Source organism: Chlamydomonas reinhardtii, chromosome 2, assembly GCF_000002595.2.
Source record: "Chlamydomonas reinhardtii strain CC-503 cw92 mt+ chromosome 2, whole genome shotgun sequence".
In the NCBI taxonomy this organism is placed as follows: Eukaryota; Viridiplantae; Chlorophyta; class Chlorophyceae; order Chlamydomonadales; family Chlamydomonadaceae; genus Chlamydomonas; species Chlamydomonas reinhardtii.
Window position 1 is genome coordinate 1,952,337 of NC_057005.1, and position 17,133 is coordinate 1,969,469.

The 17,133-nt window shown below is 63.8% G+C and overlaps 4 protein-coding genes across 4 annotated transcripts; 2 read left to right on the forward strand and 2 right to left on the reverse strand.

Moving 5' to 3' along the window:
- The first annotated feature begins 84 nt into the window (after positions 1-84).
- Positions 85-4,771, forward strand: CHLRE_02g088000v5 (uncharacterized protein). Its single transcript, XM_001701701.2, has 9 exons — positions 85-323; positions 471-587; positions 684-794; positions 1,321-1,380; positions 1,835-1,999; positions 2,269-2,322; positions 2,801-2,872; positions 3,102-3,182; positions 4,214-4,771. Exons 1-9 carry the CDS (start codon positions 150-152, stop codon positions 4,301-4,303), a joined length of 924 nt encoding a protein of 307 aa, XP_001701753.1. The 5' UTR covers positions 85-149; the 3' UTR covers positions 4,304-4,771.
- Positions 4,772-4,789: 18 nt separating this feature from the next.
- CHLRE_02g088050v5 (uncharacterized protein) lies at positions 4,790-8,197 on the reverse strand. The gene is made up of 7 exons (XM_043059368.1): positions 7,950-8,197; positions 7,443-7,782; positions 7,157-7,270; positions 6,822-6,911; positions 6,524-6,628; positions 6,076-6,189; positions 4,790-5,884 (listed from the first exon to the last, which is right to left on the reverse strand). The coding sequence occupies exons 1-7, from the start codon at positions 8,087-8,089 to the stop codon at positions 5,729-5,731; spliced, it is 1,059 nt and encodes a 352-aa protein (XP_042927002.1). The 5' UTR covers positions 8,090-8,197; the 3' UTR covers positions 4,790-5,728.
- A 150-nt stretch (positions 8,198-8,347) lies between these two features.
- CHLRE_02g088100v5 (uncharacterized protein) lies at positions 8,348-12,584 on the forward strand. The gene is made up of 7 exons (XM_043059369.1): positions 8,348-8,700; positions 9,052-9,120; positions 9,457-9,553; positions 9,915-10,141; positions 10,575-10,769; positions 11,041-11,288; positions 11,460-12,584. Exons 1-7 carry the CDS (start codon positions 8,590-8,592, stop codon positions 12,160-12,162), a joined length of 1,650 nt encoding a protein of 549 aa, XP_042927003.1. The 5' UTR covers positions 8,348-8,589; the 3' UTR covers positions 12,163-12,584.
- Positions 12,585-12,902: 318 nt separating this feature from the next.
- Positions 12,903-16,387, reverse strand: CHLRE_02g088151v5 (uncharacterized protein). The gene is made up of 3 exons (XM_043059370.1): positions 15,596-16,387; positions 15,502-15,553; positions 12,903-15,150 (listed from the first exon to the last, which is right to left on the reverse strand). Exons 1-3 carry the CDS (start codon positions 15,608-15,610, stop codon positions 15,005-15,007), a joined length of 213 nt encoding a protein of 70 aa, XP_042927004.1. The 5' UTR covers positions 15,611-16,387; the 3' UTR covers positions 12,903-15,004.
- Positions 16,388-17,133: the final 746 nt, after the last annotated feature.

Here is a 17,133-nt window from a genome sequence, read left to right on the forward strand (position 1 = left end):
CTTCATTCCGCAGCATGAGCGATTGAGCGTGCATTTGCTTCCACGGTTCCTCAACCCAAAACCCAACCGTGTGCACATCGGTGTCAGTAGGTCCATACCAACCTTAGGGATTTAGCTGAGCTTCTAACTCGGCTGAGACATACGGAAGGATGGCAGCACCGAACCCATCCCAACTCGCAGGCGCGCTCGGCGCGGCTCGCTCTATTGCCAATGTCGTCCTATTTGGTGGCGCGACTCTGTGGGCTGGAGCGAACAGTCTCTTCAACGTGGAGGGTGGTCACCGCGCGATCGTGTTCAATCGGGTTGTGGGCATCAAGGACACGGTGCGCATTTTACTTGGTACTTCGAAGTAGAACGTAGATCGTGTTTGGAGGCATCGGAAACCTGCATCGCCTGCCCGCCGGCCGAGTTCCGACGATTGGCACACACGTTATGCTCGAAACCTCACGAAGCGGCTTCGCTGGATGCAGGTCTACGCGGAAGGGACGCACATTATGGTGCCATGGTTTGAGCGGCCCGTGCTTTACGATGTGCGCGCCCGGCCCAGCGTCATCCAGAGCCAGTCGGGAAGCAAGGACCTGCAGATGGTACGCTTGGGCGACGGGAAATTGCATAGATCTAGCACCTTCCAACAATTAATGCGAACAGAAGTATGGAAAAGGTCGCGTGGTATGGTTTTATAGGTGAACGTGGGGCTGCGTGTGCTGACACGCCCCAACGCGGACAAGCTGCCGGAGATTTACCGCACGCTCGGCACCGACTACGCGGAGCGCGTGCTGCCCTCCATCATCCAGGTGAGCTTTCTAGCAAGGGTGACGGGGAGAGGGGAAGGAGGGCAGGTGCGGGGGTTCCGGGGGGGAGCAGCACGACCCGATGCAAAGCTGGGAGAGAGCCCACAGGGAGAGCCGGCGGAGGGCTTCCGGACTCTTCAGACGCCAGCTTGGTGATAAGGCGGCAGGCCAGGGGTACACTGGCATTAGCAGGAGTCAGCGGCGGCCCAAGCGCCTGGCGCCTCGCACGCTGAAGGCGCGCTGGTCCGGGTGCTGGTGGTGTGGGTGGACGACCGGCCTGGCCAAGGCGCCTCTCCACATGGCCTCTGCCGCGGTGCAGCGCCGGCGAGCATGCGACCACCTTTCGCCGCGGACCAGTCCTCATCTCTGCGGCGGTTCTGTATTTGCCCCTCCGTCCGTGTCGCTCCGCGTTGTCAAACGCTCGCCCGACCGCTCGTCGGGTCGGCGGTACTTTGTCTGTGCAGCGCTGCGCCATGTTAATGTGGCCGCGCTCCAACTAGTCATGCCTGCAATCCTTGCAAACACGCAGGAGACGCTCAAGTCGGTCATTGCGCAGTACAACGCCAGCCAGCTCATCACCATGCGCGAGGTGAGACCGGGCGAACGATTCAGCCGGGGCGGGCGGGCGGGGCGGTTGGTGTGCGGGTTCGATCGCTCGGCCAGCGGTGGGACAGCAGCGGGGCACGGTGGTGGGGCACGGCGGTGGGGCACGGTGGCGTCGCATGATGCTGGTTATGCGGCTGCATGTCTAGTGAGGGATGAAGCTGGTGGGAGCACGGCCCAACAAGCCACAGGCGGGGCGTGCTGCTCCGGCGCGTGGCTGTGTAGGCTGGCTGTAGCCGGCGGGGTACAGCGTGTGCGTTCGCATCCAGCAAAGCTACCGTAATGGGCGGCAGCAGCAACCCCAGCACTGCTTCCTACAGCCGTGCATGCCTCCTCTGCTCCTCCTCTCGCTCACCTCCTCCTCCCGCCCACTTCCTCTCGCCCGCCTCCTCTCGCCCACTTCCCCTTGCCCACCTCCTCTCCCTCCACCCACGCACCAGGTGGTGTCGCGCGACATCCGCCGCATCCTGACGGAGCGCGCCCGCTACTTCAACATCATCCTGGAGGACGTGTCAATCACCAACCTCACCTTCTCCAAGGAGTACACGGCCGCCGTGGAGGCCAAGCAGGTGGCGCAGCAGGAGGCGGAGCGCGCCAAGTTCATCGTGAGTGGCAGGGGTGGGGCGGGGAAGCGGCGGGCTGGAGGATTTGCAGGGAAGGCTGGAGAGGTGGATGCGCGCGGGAGCAGAACATTGCGTGGTTATGGTCGCCGGGGCAAGGCCTGTGTTCAAGAGCACATAGAAAAGCGCCAGACAGTGCATGCGATGCAGCAAGGCTTGTGTGTACGGTATGCATCGGCTGGGCGGCGGCACGCGGCACACCGCACCTCCTGAACACCGCTGCTGCCCCAATTCCCTTTCCTTGACGACCCCAGGTGGACAAGGCGCTGCAGGAGAAGCAGAGCGCGATCGTGCGCGCGCAGGGTGAGGTAAGCAGACCGGACACTGAGGCAAAGCCGGAGGCCCACGTTCATAGCGGCTGGCGGAGCGAGCGGCCAAGGGCTGGTGGGGAAACTAGCAATGGCTTGCGCGCGGGCTTGCAGCTGGGATGCAGAGAGCTGAGACGGGGCGGGGGAGGTCAGGGCAAGGGGACATGGGTGAGCAGCGGGACGGCAGGGGGGTCGGCGGTAGTCGAGGAAACGGAGGTGAAGATGTTGGCGTAAGGGCTGGCGTTGGAAGCAAGGCTTGAGCGAGCACGAGACACATGCTCGGGGCCGGTGGAGAGGCAGCTTGCAGACGGGGCTACGTCCGGCGGCTCGGGCGGGCCATACAGCAAAGTCAGCGTTGGTTACCGCTCGGACGCCTTCCCAGCGTCAAGGGGAGCAAGCAGTTGACAGTGGCAGCACCTGAGGCGCGTTCAGCCGTGAATGCTCTGGCCCGCCGTTTCTTGCTGTCTTCTTCCTGCAGGCGCAATCGGCGAAGCTGATCGGTGAGGCGGTGAAGCAGAACCCGGCGTTCCTCACACTCCGCAAGATCGAGGTGGGTGGGACTTTGTCGCGAGCCTGTGGGGGCGCACCAGGCTGCGACATTGTGTCGTAGCGCGTGAATAGCCTGGTCAAGGGACCGGCGCTGGGGACGTTTAGGCTGCTCCGACCTGCAAGCCCCATGCTTCATGGCCCTGCCAACAACCTACACATCCGTCATCCTTACCCTTGTCCCTCAACCCTGCTCCCACACCGCGCCGCGCTTCGTCTGCCCACCCGCACAGGCTGCCCGCGAGATCGCCGGCACGATATCCCAGTCCGCCAACAAGGTGTACCTGGGCTCCGACTCGCTGCTGCTCAGCGTGGTGAGTGATGCGGCGCTGGAGGCGGATGAGGCTGGGGGTTGTGGCGGGTTGGGGCCGCTTGGGGCGGTTTGGGGAGGGGAGCGGCCGGTATAGCGCGGCGTGGAGTGCGCGTGCGCGACAGTGTTAGGGGGGCGCGAGCGGGGGCGCCGGGCTGGGTTGGGGCGGTGCTGGGCTGCCGGGTGGGGGCCTGCATGCGTCAGGGCCAGAGCGGAGCGAGCAGGGCACGGTCGGGGCACTTGCATGTGCACACGCATGGCGGCAGGAGCCGGGGGATAGCATACACACTCACATGCACACATGCATGCAAGCATACACTCGCATGTCCGCATGCTGCATGCATGCACATGCATGGCGGCATGGTGTGCCGCCACGGCGCCATGGAGCGCCACGAACTCACGTGCACACGCACACGTGCACACACGCACGGACCCAGGGCCTGAAAGCCGCCGCGGTGGAGGCCGGGGAGGGGGAGACTCCAAAGGCTCACTCGTCGAAGTGAGCGCATGCGTGGCGGTGTGAGCGTCGGGGAGCCCTGGCGCACACACCGCCCGCATGTGCTCCTGGACTGGACCTGTCTCAGAGCCCAGGTGGGGCGCACAGCTTGTCAGAACAGAAATGGCAACACATCGCGGTGACGTGTGTATGCTACGAGGTCTAAGAGCCTGTTCGTGCGCTCAGATAAGCGCCCCCAGCGCTCGCGCCGGGGCGTGTGTGGCCTGTGCGTGGCGTGAAACTCAGTGGATAGTCACTTCGGGATGGCGGCACCGCCCCCATTGCGCATGCTCTTGTGCACGTGCGCACGCATGTACATTTGTGCATGGCCTTGAAGCGCCAGATTGGCTGACGGCCGTGGCAGTGCGCGTGTTGGGCATTAGCGGGATACCAACGTGTCCATCACACACGCCACGTGCCACATCCGCTGATTCCGGCATGGTGGCACTGACGCCTTGCTTGCAGTGTCGCATGGCACCGCTTGACGCCACGCTTTCACCACGCTAAGCGCTGCCAATGCTACGCACAACACCACACAGGGCAACGCCGGCGGCGCGGACGGCAAGGGCACGGAGCTGAACCTGACGGAGGGGACCTCGCGCCGCAAGGCCTGGTTCTGGCCCTTCTAAAACGGCGGCGGCGGCGCAGCGGCGGCAGCAGCAGCGGCAGCAGCCGCAGTGGTGCGTTGCGGCTAGGCTGCTAGGGCAAAGGCAGCGTTTCGTGTTGCTGCGGTTGTTGCGGCTCTGGTTGGAGATGCGTGGGGCGGGCGCGGACGAGGCGTTTGAGGAGAGGCTGTAGTGAATGGCCTCTGGTGTTGCATTTGGTTTGCGTGTGCTTCCAGCCGGTGGTTGGGGCTGGCAGGATTGGTACGGGCTGGATGCGATGGTGCGGCTGTGGGAATCTGAGATATGGACATGTGGTTGGGCGAAGCGGTACCGTGCAGGTGGTCATGGCCGCAGAAGAGGTAGCGGGTGGGCACGGCCGCGTTGTGACGCATGATCGGTCAGTGTGGTAACGAAATGATCTCCGCGCCTGTGCGATTTGCGTGTGGGAGTCCATTGGGATTCGCCAGTGGAGTCTGTCAAACACCACGTCATCAAAGCGCGGAGAAGTTGGCCCACAGCATTTTACATCTTCCTATCTTCGCAGCTAGCTGCTTCGGGTTCGAATCCTGGAGCTGCACGACACACCTAGGACTGATTGACACGGGTCGTGGGCTGCTGGGCGTCCCTCATGCACCCAGCGCACATAGCTCTTGCCCAAACGCCAGGACGCGACGGTGCGACCTTGGGGCGTTACCACAAACGCCGGGAACACCGCACGCAAAAAAACGAGAGCTGTGACATGAGCCACACCTGCACGTGCACACAATGTACCGGACACGTGCTACTGCGCCCCCGTAGCAGCCGCTGCTTGAGCCACCGCAGGTCTTCCCGCTGTTCCTTCACATCGCGACAGCCCCCACCCGAGTGACTACGCAGCGCGCCTCCACAGTCGCCCTCATCCACACCCCCGTCACCGGCAGCCGCATCCTGCAATACGATGCAAGTACTCTTAGCCATTCACCCAAGGGAGGCAGCGCGGATGCAAGGCATCCAGTGGAAAAGCGGAGGTCCTGCATTGCTGCAGCCACACTTTTCACCAGTCCGCACAGCCGGAATAATTCAAGTGTCAGGCTAGTTGACGCTCACGCAATGCCGTGAGGAAGGACACGCAGTACGGCAGTGTCCGAATCGTTGGGTGCGTCTGGGGCTTGCTAACGTGTAGAGCCCCCCAGGTAGAGAGGCGGCGGCAGTGGGCATGGTGGATGGTGGTGGCTCTGGCGGTCATATGGCAGAGACGCCATGGCGCCCGCACTACACAACTAGTACGAGCGCCGGCGAGTCGATATACTTGCGCATCAGCCGTGTGATTTGTGCCGTCTTTTCGGGCCGGCCAGAGCACTGACGTGCCCTTCCGAGCAATGCGCACCACACCTGCACCCCCCATTCCAATTGCAGATGTATGCCAGGTGCCTATCCAGCTGCACATGGCAGCAGGGCACCGCGGAGCCCTCAGCTCCCGCCGGCCGCACGCTTGCGAGCAGTCGCCGCCGCCCCCACCGCGCCACTCGCGCCGCGGCCTCGCCCCGCCTGCAGCTGCTGCGGCTGCTGGCCCTGCAGCTTGCCGTCCTCGCCCGCATCGCCCGCCGCCGCTTCCACGTCCTCCATCTGCGCCACATTCACGCAGCGGCAGAAGCAGTTACAACAACTCAGTCAGTCGGGCGTCCAGCCGACCAGTCAACGTCAGCTGGTCAACGCTGTACGGGAACGCGCTGGCCCCGTATGGTGCGGGGCAGCCATGGGTGCCCCGTAACTCACGCGGCCTACACAAATGACGCACATCATAGTAACCCACCCACCTCCACATCGCCGCCCGCAGCTGGCGTCGCGGTGCCGACGGCCGCCGCGCCTCGGCCCGCCAATCTCGCAGCCGCATGTGCCAATACCGTCCGCGGCGCCAGGCGCACAGCATCCTGAGGTGTGATGATGGATAGAGGTGTGTATACAGAGGCGTGTGCATAGAGGTGCACAAAGAGGTAGTCACAGAAGTCGCTGCGCACAAACGTCGTTGTGCACAGAGGGGTGCGCAAGGAGGTAGGCACAGAAGTTGTGCACAGAGGTCGGTGCAACGGCAGACAGCGGATCAACATTAGCCGGCAGCTCCGGTGAACATGCGCACTGACGGCTAGCAGCCCTATCAACCTGCATCCTCTCCTCCTTCTCCTCCCCCTCCTCCCCCTGCTCCTCCTCCTCCTTCTTCCCCTCCTTCTTCCCCTCCTTCCCCTCCTTCTCCCCCCGCACGCCCACCTGCGCCTGCTGCCGCGTGAGTCCAAACAGCGCCGCCATGTGCACCAGCTCCAGCGGCGACCGCACCTCCCAGCCCGTGCGGGCAGAGCTGCTCAGCAGGATGTTCTGTAGGCGGCCACACAAGAGGGCGAGGGATTGCACAGGCGGCGGCGGCACGGGGGAGCGGCATCGTGGGGCGACAGAGCGGGCAGAGGGCAGCACCGCAGGGGCGACGGCGGAGATGGCGGCAAGGGGGTCCGGGGCGGGTGGCGTGCAGGGGTGGCGGAGTGCTGTGGCAAGGCGGGGACGCGCCCCTTACCCGGCCTCGAGTGGCGCGCACCAGCGCCTGAGCGTTGCAGAACAGGTTGCGCCGTGCCGTGACCTCGCGCAGGCCGGGGGCGTAGCAGATCTGCAGTGGCGGCGGTGGCGGCGGCGGCAGCGGCAGAGCTGGTGGCGGGGACAATGACGGCGCAGGCAGGTGGGGCGGCGGCAGGCCGCACCACATAATTGCACCCAGCACCGTATCAGCATAAGCTGTCGCCACTCGCTAGCCTCTCTCCAGAGGTCAAATACCCATCCCACCAGGCCCCTCCTCTGCACCCACAGTCTGCTCCCAGGCCCACACACACGCTCCATCCCCGCCCGCCCGCCCACCTCGAAGTGCACGCCCCGCCTCAGCGCCGCCTTCACCGCCGGCGGCCGCAGCTTCATGGCCATGCGGCTGCTGAGCTCCAGACAAACGATGTCCACATCCAGGTTGGTGCAGGCCTGTACATGCGTGATGTGTGGCGGCGTGGTGTGTTGTGTTATATCCGAAGTACGGTACAACGCACGCATGAACGTGTGGAACGTCACCGCCGACAAATCCGGTCGGCGGCTATCGCGCATGTTTCCAACCTCGCGAAAGCATATGATGCTGCCCCCGCTGCCGGCCGCGCACCATGTGCAGCACCCGCTCGTTCTTGGGTGTGATGGACACGAGGTCGTAGCTCCGCAGCAGCTCGCCGTTGGCGCCGCCCGAGCCCAGCTGCGCCGCCTGCACCACATCCGCCGCCACGAAGTGCAGCCGACTCAGCTGCTGCAGGTGGCAGCTGCTGCTACTGCTGCTGCTGCTGCTGCTGCCGGTGGTTGTGGAGGTGCTGGTTGAGGGGTTGGCGGCAGTAGCAGTTGGCAGTGTGGCGGTGGCGGCTGTGCTGGCGCCGGCGCGGAGCACCAGGACGCGTCGGGCGTCGGGGCGCGCGGCGGCGAGCTCGGTGGCGGTGAGCGGCTGGAATTTGCACCTGCGGCCGCGACGGCGACCAGTACATGCGTGTCATATAATGCGATGCAGCAAGCTGGTCATCACTGTGCCCCACTCAGTCTCATCAACGTCCAGGAGGCGTGCGCAGGATAAAACCTATCATTATGTGGTGGGAGCACCAAAAGCTTGCGCCCTTGCTAAGCTCACCGGTCCGCCTCTGACAGTCGCCCCGCGGCGGTGTGCACCACTGCCACCGCGTCGTACCCCGCTGCGAGCAGTGCCGCGACTCGCTCGCGGTGCAAGGCGGGCTCCACCTCGTCCATCGGCAAGTTCAAGTCCCCCAGCATTCTTATGACTGGTGTATATGAATGGTGCAGGCGGTGGTGCAGGGAATTGCAATCGTTGCCCAGCGGCGTGGCTGTCGCAAGAGCAGCCGTGCTATTTCAAGAAGTATACATTGACTTAGGGAAGTGAGATATTCATGCCGCCTCGGCTCTAGTCGCCATTTCGCCGACGCCGCGCATGGACCGCCAAGTCCATCTCGGCCCCGGGTTTGCCGCAATAGTTTGCATGTGTTGCTAGCCGCCGCCAGTAGCAATATCTTAAGATTATAGGAACCAGTTCGCAAGCCCACCTAGCACTCCCGCCCGTTTGCCTGCTCCGTTCTCCTTAGCTTTCAAAAGATTGCTCAGAACCCGCGTGTAATGCGTTGACCGCTTCTAGATGGAGAAATAACACTATCCTACTGCCAAAGACAGCTCAACCGGTGCCGTGCAGGCCGGTTCGCGGGGTCTCGCCCCTTGTTAACTTGAGCAGCCTCTTTGCCTCTGCTTGAGGCTCTAGCAGCATGGTGCGCTTTCACTGGCACGTGGAGGATGGTCTCGCAGCCTCCGTGCAGCCGGGGCAGCTCACGTATATGCGAGACGCGGGCGTGCTCCAGGCGATGGTCGAAATCGAGGTGCGTGCCCTTGTGAGAAAGCCGGCAACCCTCGGTTCCGGCCAGGGCTGCGCGGAGGGCTGCAAGAGTGGGCGAGGGGAAACCGGCTGGGGCTGGGCATATGTCCTCCGGAGTGCGCCCAGCGGCGCACACGTGTGTTCGTTGGTGTCCGGGATACCGCGCGCGTGCCTCACGGGCGTGTCACCCAACGCGTACAACCCCCGGACACCCCCTCAACACACCGGCGTGCCAAACACCGCTAGCAGCCGTTGATGCCTCTGCATCTGCCCTGTCTGCGTCTAGCCCTCGGCCTTCTGCTCTACCGCCGCCCCCTGCTTCCTCCATCTCCCGCTGCTGTGTGCCTTCCTGCAGCTCGGGTCGGGAGGCGGCATCATGGACGCGTGCCTGCACATCCCGCCCAACTACACAACGGACGGCGGAGTAAGTAAGGGCGCACAGACCCGGGAAACCAGCGGCTGCACCGACAGACGGGCGGGCGGGCGAGCGGACAGACAAAATGGGTGGATTACGTGGCGGACCGCAAGGTCTGGGCAGCACCCGGCAGCGCTGTTTTGGCTTCGCGCGTGCTAGCTGTTGCGGGAGATGCAGAGATGTGGTGGGTCAGGGAGCTAGTGGCGCCCAGCAACACTTGACGGAATGCTAGCTCACGAGCACTCCATCGCTCTCGCCACCGCCTGCGACACTCGCTGTGCTGGTGCTGCAACCAAACCTCCGCCGCGGCTCCGCCGCGCCGCTGTCTCCCCGTGCCTTTCACAGGTGAAGGAGTTGGGCGTGGTGGTCGCGCACGGCGACGACGTCAGCGACTGGCGGGGGCGGCTCATCGTGGACCTAGCCATCCACCTGGCGCGAGCAGGTGTGTGGGAGGTCGGGGGGCGGCAGGGGAAGGGGTGTCTAGAGATGCGACGGCAATGGTCACGGCCGCATGGGAGCTGCTTGCAGCTTGGGCTGCCGGGAGCAAGGCTATCGTGCTAGAATTACGGGTGCCCTCCGCGCTGCAGGGCGCGGAAGCGCCGCATAACCAGGCATCGGACCACGGCGGCGTTTTGCTAGAGATTGAGGACCGGAGGTCCACTGGACTGGCGTGTAGCGCCGCGCCTTTGTGCCTCCGCCCTGCCAGCCACCGCACTCACCACCACCTCCGTGACCCTCGCCGCGCCCCCGTGATCCACACCTCCCCCCCCCCGCCACCGTTGCCACCCATTCCTGCACACCAGGCTTCTTCGTCATGCGCTTTATCGCGCCGCACCCTTCCACACCCGAGTCGCGGCGCGTGGCGCTGTTCGAGAAGGCCGTGGACGTGGCCGCCACGTGCCCCTACGCCCGCAGCGTCAACCGCTGGGTGCTGGCAGGACTGGGCTCGGGCGCGCGGGTGGCGGCGCTGGCGGCGCCGCGTGTGCGCAGCCTGGTGGCTGGGTACGTGTTTCTGTCGTACCCGCTGAGGGTGAGTGGGCGGGCGGTGTGGTGGGCGGGCGGGTGGTGCGGTTGTGAGGGGTTGGGGGAGGGCGGCGGTGAACGGGGAGGGAGGGAAGCAGGAGAGTAGGGGAGCTTGTTAAGGTTTCTGAAGGAAGGGGGTTTGCCCATTGCGGAGGGAGGTGGCGGGAGCAGGCGGTGGCAGGAGCCGGTGAAGGCGCTGGGCAGTGAGGGACATGCGGTCACGCTCTGCACGCTTGCAGCGTTGTGTACGTCGGGCCGACGTCCCAGCCCTCCGCACTGCTCCCCACACCTGCTCCTTGCCCACACCAACTGTGACCGAAACCCATTCCTTCCATGCTTCTTCTCTTCACCCCGTTGCCCTCCCTTTTATCCGTTGCCCTCCCTCCCAAGTCTGCGTCCCCTGCCCCCCTTGCCCCCGCGCCCCACGCCGCGCCCCTCAGGAGCCGCTGCACACCCAGGACGCGGCGGGCCAGCCGCTCAGCGCCGGCGACTCCTCGGGGCCGCTGCTGGGCCTGGGCGCGCCCAGCCTCTACATCTGCGGCGCCGCCGACCCGCTCATCAGCGAGCACGCGCTGGCGGAGCTGGCGGGCGCGGGGCGACTGGGCGGCCGCGACGTGCGCGTGCTGGTGCTACCGGTGAGGCGGACAGAGGGAGAGGGCGGGTGGCAGGGCGAGGGTGGCAGGGGTGTACGTGACGGCAGGGATGGGAAGCCGCGGGCGGCTGACGTGACCTGGTAGCAGTTGGCTGGGGCACCAAGGGAAGGAGTCGGCATGGGCAGCAGCGGCAGGTGCAAGGTTTTCGCAGCAGCGCCTGCCCAACCACTCAAGCACGAACCCCGGGCCGCCCCGCCCACACCCCACGCCTCTCCCTCGCCCGCATCCCGCCGCGCCGCCGCGCCATGCACAGGAGACGGACAACCACTTCCGCATGCTCAGCGGCAAGGGCCCCATGCCCGGCACCATCCGCCTGGTGCTGCACGGTGTGCTGGAGTTCTTGAACGCCGCCGTGGTGCAGCGCCTCGACCTGTGCAAGCTGCCGCACCTGCACACGCACCCGCCGCTGCCGGGCACGGAGACGGTGGGCGTGTGGGACGGCGGCCCGGACGCCGCCGCCGCGGCGGGGCGGCCGCCGCTGCCTCGGCCCGCGTGCTTCAGGTGCGCCGGACTGCGTCTCCTTAGGCTGTACCGTAGTCCCCTGTGTGGCGTCTCTGTAGGCGCGTCATTGTATGTCAACCTGCTGCGGCTGCGAGACGCTGTGGAAATCCTGTCCAATACACAATGCATCGCACGTTCATTCGCGCCCCACACGCTGCGCCAATCACACAGGCCGTTGCCGGTGGGCCAGCCGCAGCCGCTGTCGCCGGAGGCGGCGGCGGCGGCGGAGCACGAGTACGGCACCAGCGCGGCGGCTCAGATGCAGGCGCACCTTGCCGTACAGATCCAGGCCCAGCAGGCTCAGCAGGTGCTGCAGCACCAGCAGCAGGCTGCCATGCACCAGCAGCGCATGGCGGCGGCGGCCGCCGCGGGCATGCACCACGCGCCCCACCACGCGCACGCGCACCACCAGCACCACCAGCAGCAGCAACAGCCGCACCATGCGGCGGCGGCGGCGGGGCAGTACCGCCGCTCGGACGCGGCGGAGGCAGGGCCGGGCTCGGCGGCGGCCAAGGCCGGCCGTGCCATGCCGGCCGCCGTCGTGAACCCCCAGATGGCGGCGCTGACTCAGGCGCTGGCGGACCCGGCGACGGCGGCGCAGATTGCGGCGGTGCTGATGCGCAACACGCAGGTGGCGGCGGCGCAGGGCCAGGGGGTGCAGGAGGACGGGGCGCGGGGCGTGGTGGCGGGTGTGCCGGGGATGCCCGGGCAGGCGCCGCTGAGCGCGGCGGGCGCGTCGGGTGTGTTGGGCGGCCAGGGCGAGGCGCAGCAGCAGCACCAGCAGCAGCACCAGCAGCAGCATGAGGTGTATGGGCAAGTGGGGCAGGACGGCGCGGCGACGGACATGCATATGGCGGATGTGGGCGGGGTATGAGGTTGGGGCCGCGTGAGCCGGGGCTTGAGGGTGGTGATTTGCGTGGGTGTGGGGGCAGGGGCTACTGGACGTGAAGACTCCGTGTGACCGTTGGGCGGGGAAACGTTGTGACTGGACCGGACAAGACCGCTTGAGTTCTGGGGCATCGCCTGATCGGACTGCATTGGGTTACATGGCCTATGACGGGACTGGATAGCTGGGTCGGGCAGAGCCGGCCGGCTGCTGACACCGCAAATGAAAGTGGCTCCCAGACGGCCAGACCTTACAAAGCCAGTGCTCCGCGTGTCACTCGGAAGCCAGTGGGGGGCCTTGTAAGCATGGTGGGGCACTCTGCCGGTGTCACACGGCATGTGCGTACCGTACCGCATGGCGTGTAAGCGAGCACGCCAGGGCGAGTTAGCAACATGTAACTCTTGGGAAACGGCCACGAGTCAATAGGGAGTAGCAGCGCCGCAAACAGGGACGCGCATGCAACTGCTGAATTGCAACGCCAGCATATAATTGCCGCATGCGCACCGCTGTAAGTCAGTCCGGGATCCTAGGAGTACGTTTACGCCATCAACCGTTAGAGCCTTTTTGGGCTGAGCCCCCCGAGCGAACGTCCTTGCAGGAGGTGGTCTAAGGTTCATGCCAGCGCCCCAAAGTTGGTCTAGTTCTGGACTCAGCCAGGAGTGGGAGTGGCACCCGGGTGCGTGCCGTGCATGCCATGCGCCTGCACCTGGCGGCCTTGGTGCCGCACTTGCAGTAGTTTGTTACAGCTGCGGGGAGACCTCAGACCCGGGCCCGAAAACACGGCCGCTGCAGCCTACCAGCCTCTTTGGACTGGCGAGAGCGCCGACACCTGACCGGCGCACACAAAACCAAGCCTACGGCGAACGAAACACCCACGACGCTTGACCGCCGCGAAAAACAGGGCGCCTGACTCCACTGTACAGACGTGAGAAGAAACGGAAGACAGCCCGCTTGCACCAACCGCGCGCAACATAGGACACTCACCCAGCGAGAAAGAACCCACCCTAAATCACTCCCAGGAGCCACCGCCTGTCCAAACCACCACCGTTCGACTTGCACCTTCTTCCCAAGCCGGCGAGAGACGCACAAAGCCACCGCACACGGGACAGGTCAAGCTGAACATTTCTCAAACCCGCCGACGAGCCAGGCCCCTAAAAGCAGAGAAAGGCAACCCCTCGCTCTGACGTGCCCATGCGTGTGCGCTGATGCATTCTACGTGCCTACGCGGGCGTGTGGATGCGTGGAATTCCCTTGCGGCGCTGACTCCCTGCAGACTGCCGTCAGCTGATAAACAACGGGCAGAAAGCCTTGGCAAAGCTCCCTCTTACTTGATGCTTGCGCCAGTGATTCCGACGACTGGCGGAGACGCCGAGCGATATGCACACTCTAAGCGTTACAGAAATAGGTTGGTCTTGTATTGACGGCGCACGCTACGTGAGCGAGAGCCAAAAGCCGGCTTCGCCTGCTCTCGCACACGCCAAGTCACCGACACCTCTCCCAGATCGGTGTACGGCGCTATATGCACCATTCTTCCTCTTGCTTGCGTCTCTTCACCCGAAACTTATTGCTAGCCTTCAAAGAGTGATTCCAATGCTCAAATGCACGCAGATAAAAGCAGGGAAACGCGCCTGACCAGCGGGTCAGTTGCCCCTCCGCACACGCCACGCTCGCTACGCCGCTAGGTCACAACAGCTCTCTCCTCGAACAAGAACACACGCACCTAGCGCTACACAAAACGCACATGCAAACACCCGCCGCTTTTTCCAGCGGTTACGAGCTCCATACATCAAAACGTCTGAGCGCACCAGCAGTGGCAGCATTCCTAGTCAATAACTAGCACTGCTATGCTAGCTTTCGGGCTGGTGCACCCTGATGCGTCCATTCTGCACCGCTAGTATAGGGTGCCCTATGCTCACTTCCCGCCATCCCTTCCATGGCAGCCCTAGGCCTGCAAGTTCGTGCAGCCGCCTCCAAAACCCTGTGACAGCCTTTGCCTTCGCCACTTCTATTGGGGTAAGAGCGTCCTCTTCAGCCGCGTGATTGATTCCGCCTTGCTGCTGCGCCACTCTAGTTCCTGTCCTAAGCCGTCTCCTGGCATGCTCCACAGCTGATAGGGCGGCCAGCACAACCACATCCCACACCACAGCTGGCGCCGGGTGATGGATGCCGGCAGCGCGTTGTCAATCTGTTCCCTCACTGCCTGGGCCACTGCACACTCCCAGAAGTGGTGGGCTCGCAGCGAGCACGGTGCTCCGTGCGCTCCTCCAAAGGTGCCACACCCGCACGCCTCCACGCCTACGCTGATGTGACTGTTTCCTGCCAGTGGCACGCCGTCCATTGGCAGGCGCCACATGATCTCTAGTTGCTCCCGCTCCTACCGCACTGTGCACCACATCCTCCTCTGCATCGCGCGCACTGGGTTTTGGTCGGTGGGAGCTGAGGCCGGGGCAGTCGCCTGCTGCTGGCTTCCCTGCTGTTTCACCTCTCGCACGAAGTCCGCATGTAGTGCAGTACGTTGCAGCTCTATCGGCCGCATGAGCATGGATGTGGCCTGACTGACTGTCAATTCATGCAGCCGTATGGGTGGGATGGCTGGGCCTCTGCTCCACCCCAGCCTACTTACGATGTTCGCCTGCACCGTCGCCATAGTTTCTGTCGGCGCCGCGGCACCATTGCTCATGCGCTCCTCCACGATATTTAATCCACCTATGCCGTGTAAGTGTCTCTATCTGCTGTTGCTAGCTAACTCAGTCGGCGCAACCCCTCTGCACACAGCAAAACGCTAATCAAACTCACACGTGGCCCACCAACAGCAAGTCCTGCCTCCATGTCAACCACCGGTGACATCCGCCGCAGACAGGTACACAGCTCCTTGACTGAGTGTCCACGAGGTGCCGTGCTCTTCCAGTGGCCATCTGAAGCATAGCGGTGTGGGTGGTTGACCTTGCGCTATGCGTACAATGCTGCGACCTGCACCTGCACGAAGGGCAGCCGAGAATACAGGGACACGAGTCAAGAATGAGCACGAGGCAGCCGGCAGCTGTCAATGGACACTGGCCACTGTCAATGGACACTGGCCACGTGGCGCATTGCCAAGTGGCCAACGCACTCATCCAAGAGCAACACCGCGGTTGCCTTCTCCTGGCATGCACACTGCAGAGTCATGCAAACAGTCCCCTCGACGGTCGTATTCCTGTGTATCCGCCCCACCCTGGTCCCTTCGCCCACCCCCACCGCAACCTCTGTGTTCAGGATCCCAGCGTGTACTTTGTCCGTGCCCCTAATTGCTTCCTGACCCATTCAGACGCTTGAAGCGGTGTTACTTACCCCGTGCCGTGCCGCACACAAGCGCCACGAAAAGGCACGGCAGGGGCGGCACCTGTTCGGAAACAAGGGCTAATTATAGGCACGGTATGAAGGCATCGCAAAAAGGCATTTGCTTCCCAAAATATGCCCCCGGCGTCGAGAAGCACGTCAGGAATCCGTCGTTATCGCCCCCGCACCTGTCGGTATGGGCAAATGCCAGACACAAAACCGTGAGCCTATGCCCCGGCCCCGCCTCGCTTGTTGGCCTTGTCTTGCAGGACAGTGTCACGATACTTTTAGTAGTCCGAGTGGAACACGATGTCCAGCAGACCTTGCGCGTGCTCCTTGCGCAGGTCCGCTGTCTGGGCGCGCTGCTCCGCTGCCTGGGCGCGCTGCTCCGCTGCCAGGACGTCAATTTTGGCGCGCTGCTCCGCTGCCAGGACGTCAGTTTTGGCGTTTGCAGTGACCTGGGAAATTTGCAATTCTGAAAGGATGCTGTGGGCCGCAAAGCCGGCACCGTAACAAGACGTTGCGATTGCCCCAACTGCAAGAATGCCTTGGTTCTTCTCTATGAAGCTCGTGATGGTGCCAGATTTCACTGGCTGCGAGACGCTTCTGGGCTCTGGCTGAGACACGCTCGTGGTGTTCACGGGCTCAGGAAGGCTTGTCGACTTCGCAGTGATTCTTCGCGAGTTCGTGGGCTGACGCGACCACCCAAGCGACCATCCATGCTGTGGAAAAGGCAACATTCAAAGCTATTTGGGTTGATAAGGTAAGCGTGCAGTATTATATTTCAAATGGAGGCCGGGTCTAGTTCTTGCGACTGGGTGGCCAGCAGGACTCAAGCTAGAGTATGCCTGCATGCGGCCTGCGCATGCTACGAGTTCATGACATGAGTTCGCTTGGCATAGGTAAAGCCAATCTTGCTTGCACAAAATGACCTCCTGTATGTATCACGAAGAACACCTCAAGTCGGAGGCCAGGCCGCACAAACTGTGCCGCTACCCCCATCCTACCCGCGGTCTTGGCTCCCCCGGAAAATCCCCCTCAGCCAGCGTGACCGTGCCGCCAGTCGGAGGTCGGGATATTGGTATACCGGGTTGTTCTACCCGTTTGGTAACTGCGTCGCCATGCGCGCGCAGCACGTTCTGGGTCCCAGGATGTTCATTCCATGCGCAAACCTGGGCCCCAGCTTGGCACGCGCCCTTTTTGGGCTGAGCCCCCCGAGCGGAGCAGTGGTGGTATGCGGGACTGGACCACCTGACGGAGCTTCTGACCGAGCACTGACGGCCACCGTCAGGGAGGGCCCCACATCGAGCCTGGATACGCGCTTGCCACGTTCCGTGGTCAGTACACCGGTAATGCTTGCACGTTAGGTCTCTAAAAATCGTGTGTCCCGTGTTGCGATAGCCAAGAAGTTATAAACCGAGGTCCTCAGCATACGCTTTGAATTGTTTCCAGTCCATAGCTTAGCCCAGAGTTCCCCGCACTCGAATTCACCTGAACCGCGCATTCCCAAAGCTCAGGGTACCGAGCCAGCCACAGCCCGCAAAACAGCCCGGCCGCGCCACAACGAGTGTGCGCGAGGCATGCTACCCTTTTTGGGCTGAGCCCCCCCAGCGAATGCACTGCAGCGTAGAAGCTATGGCGCTA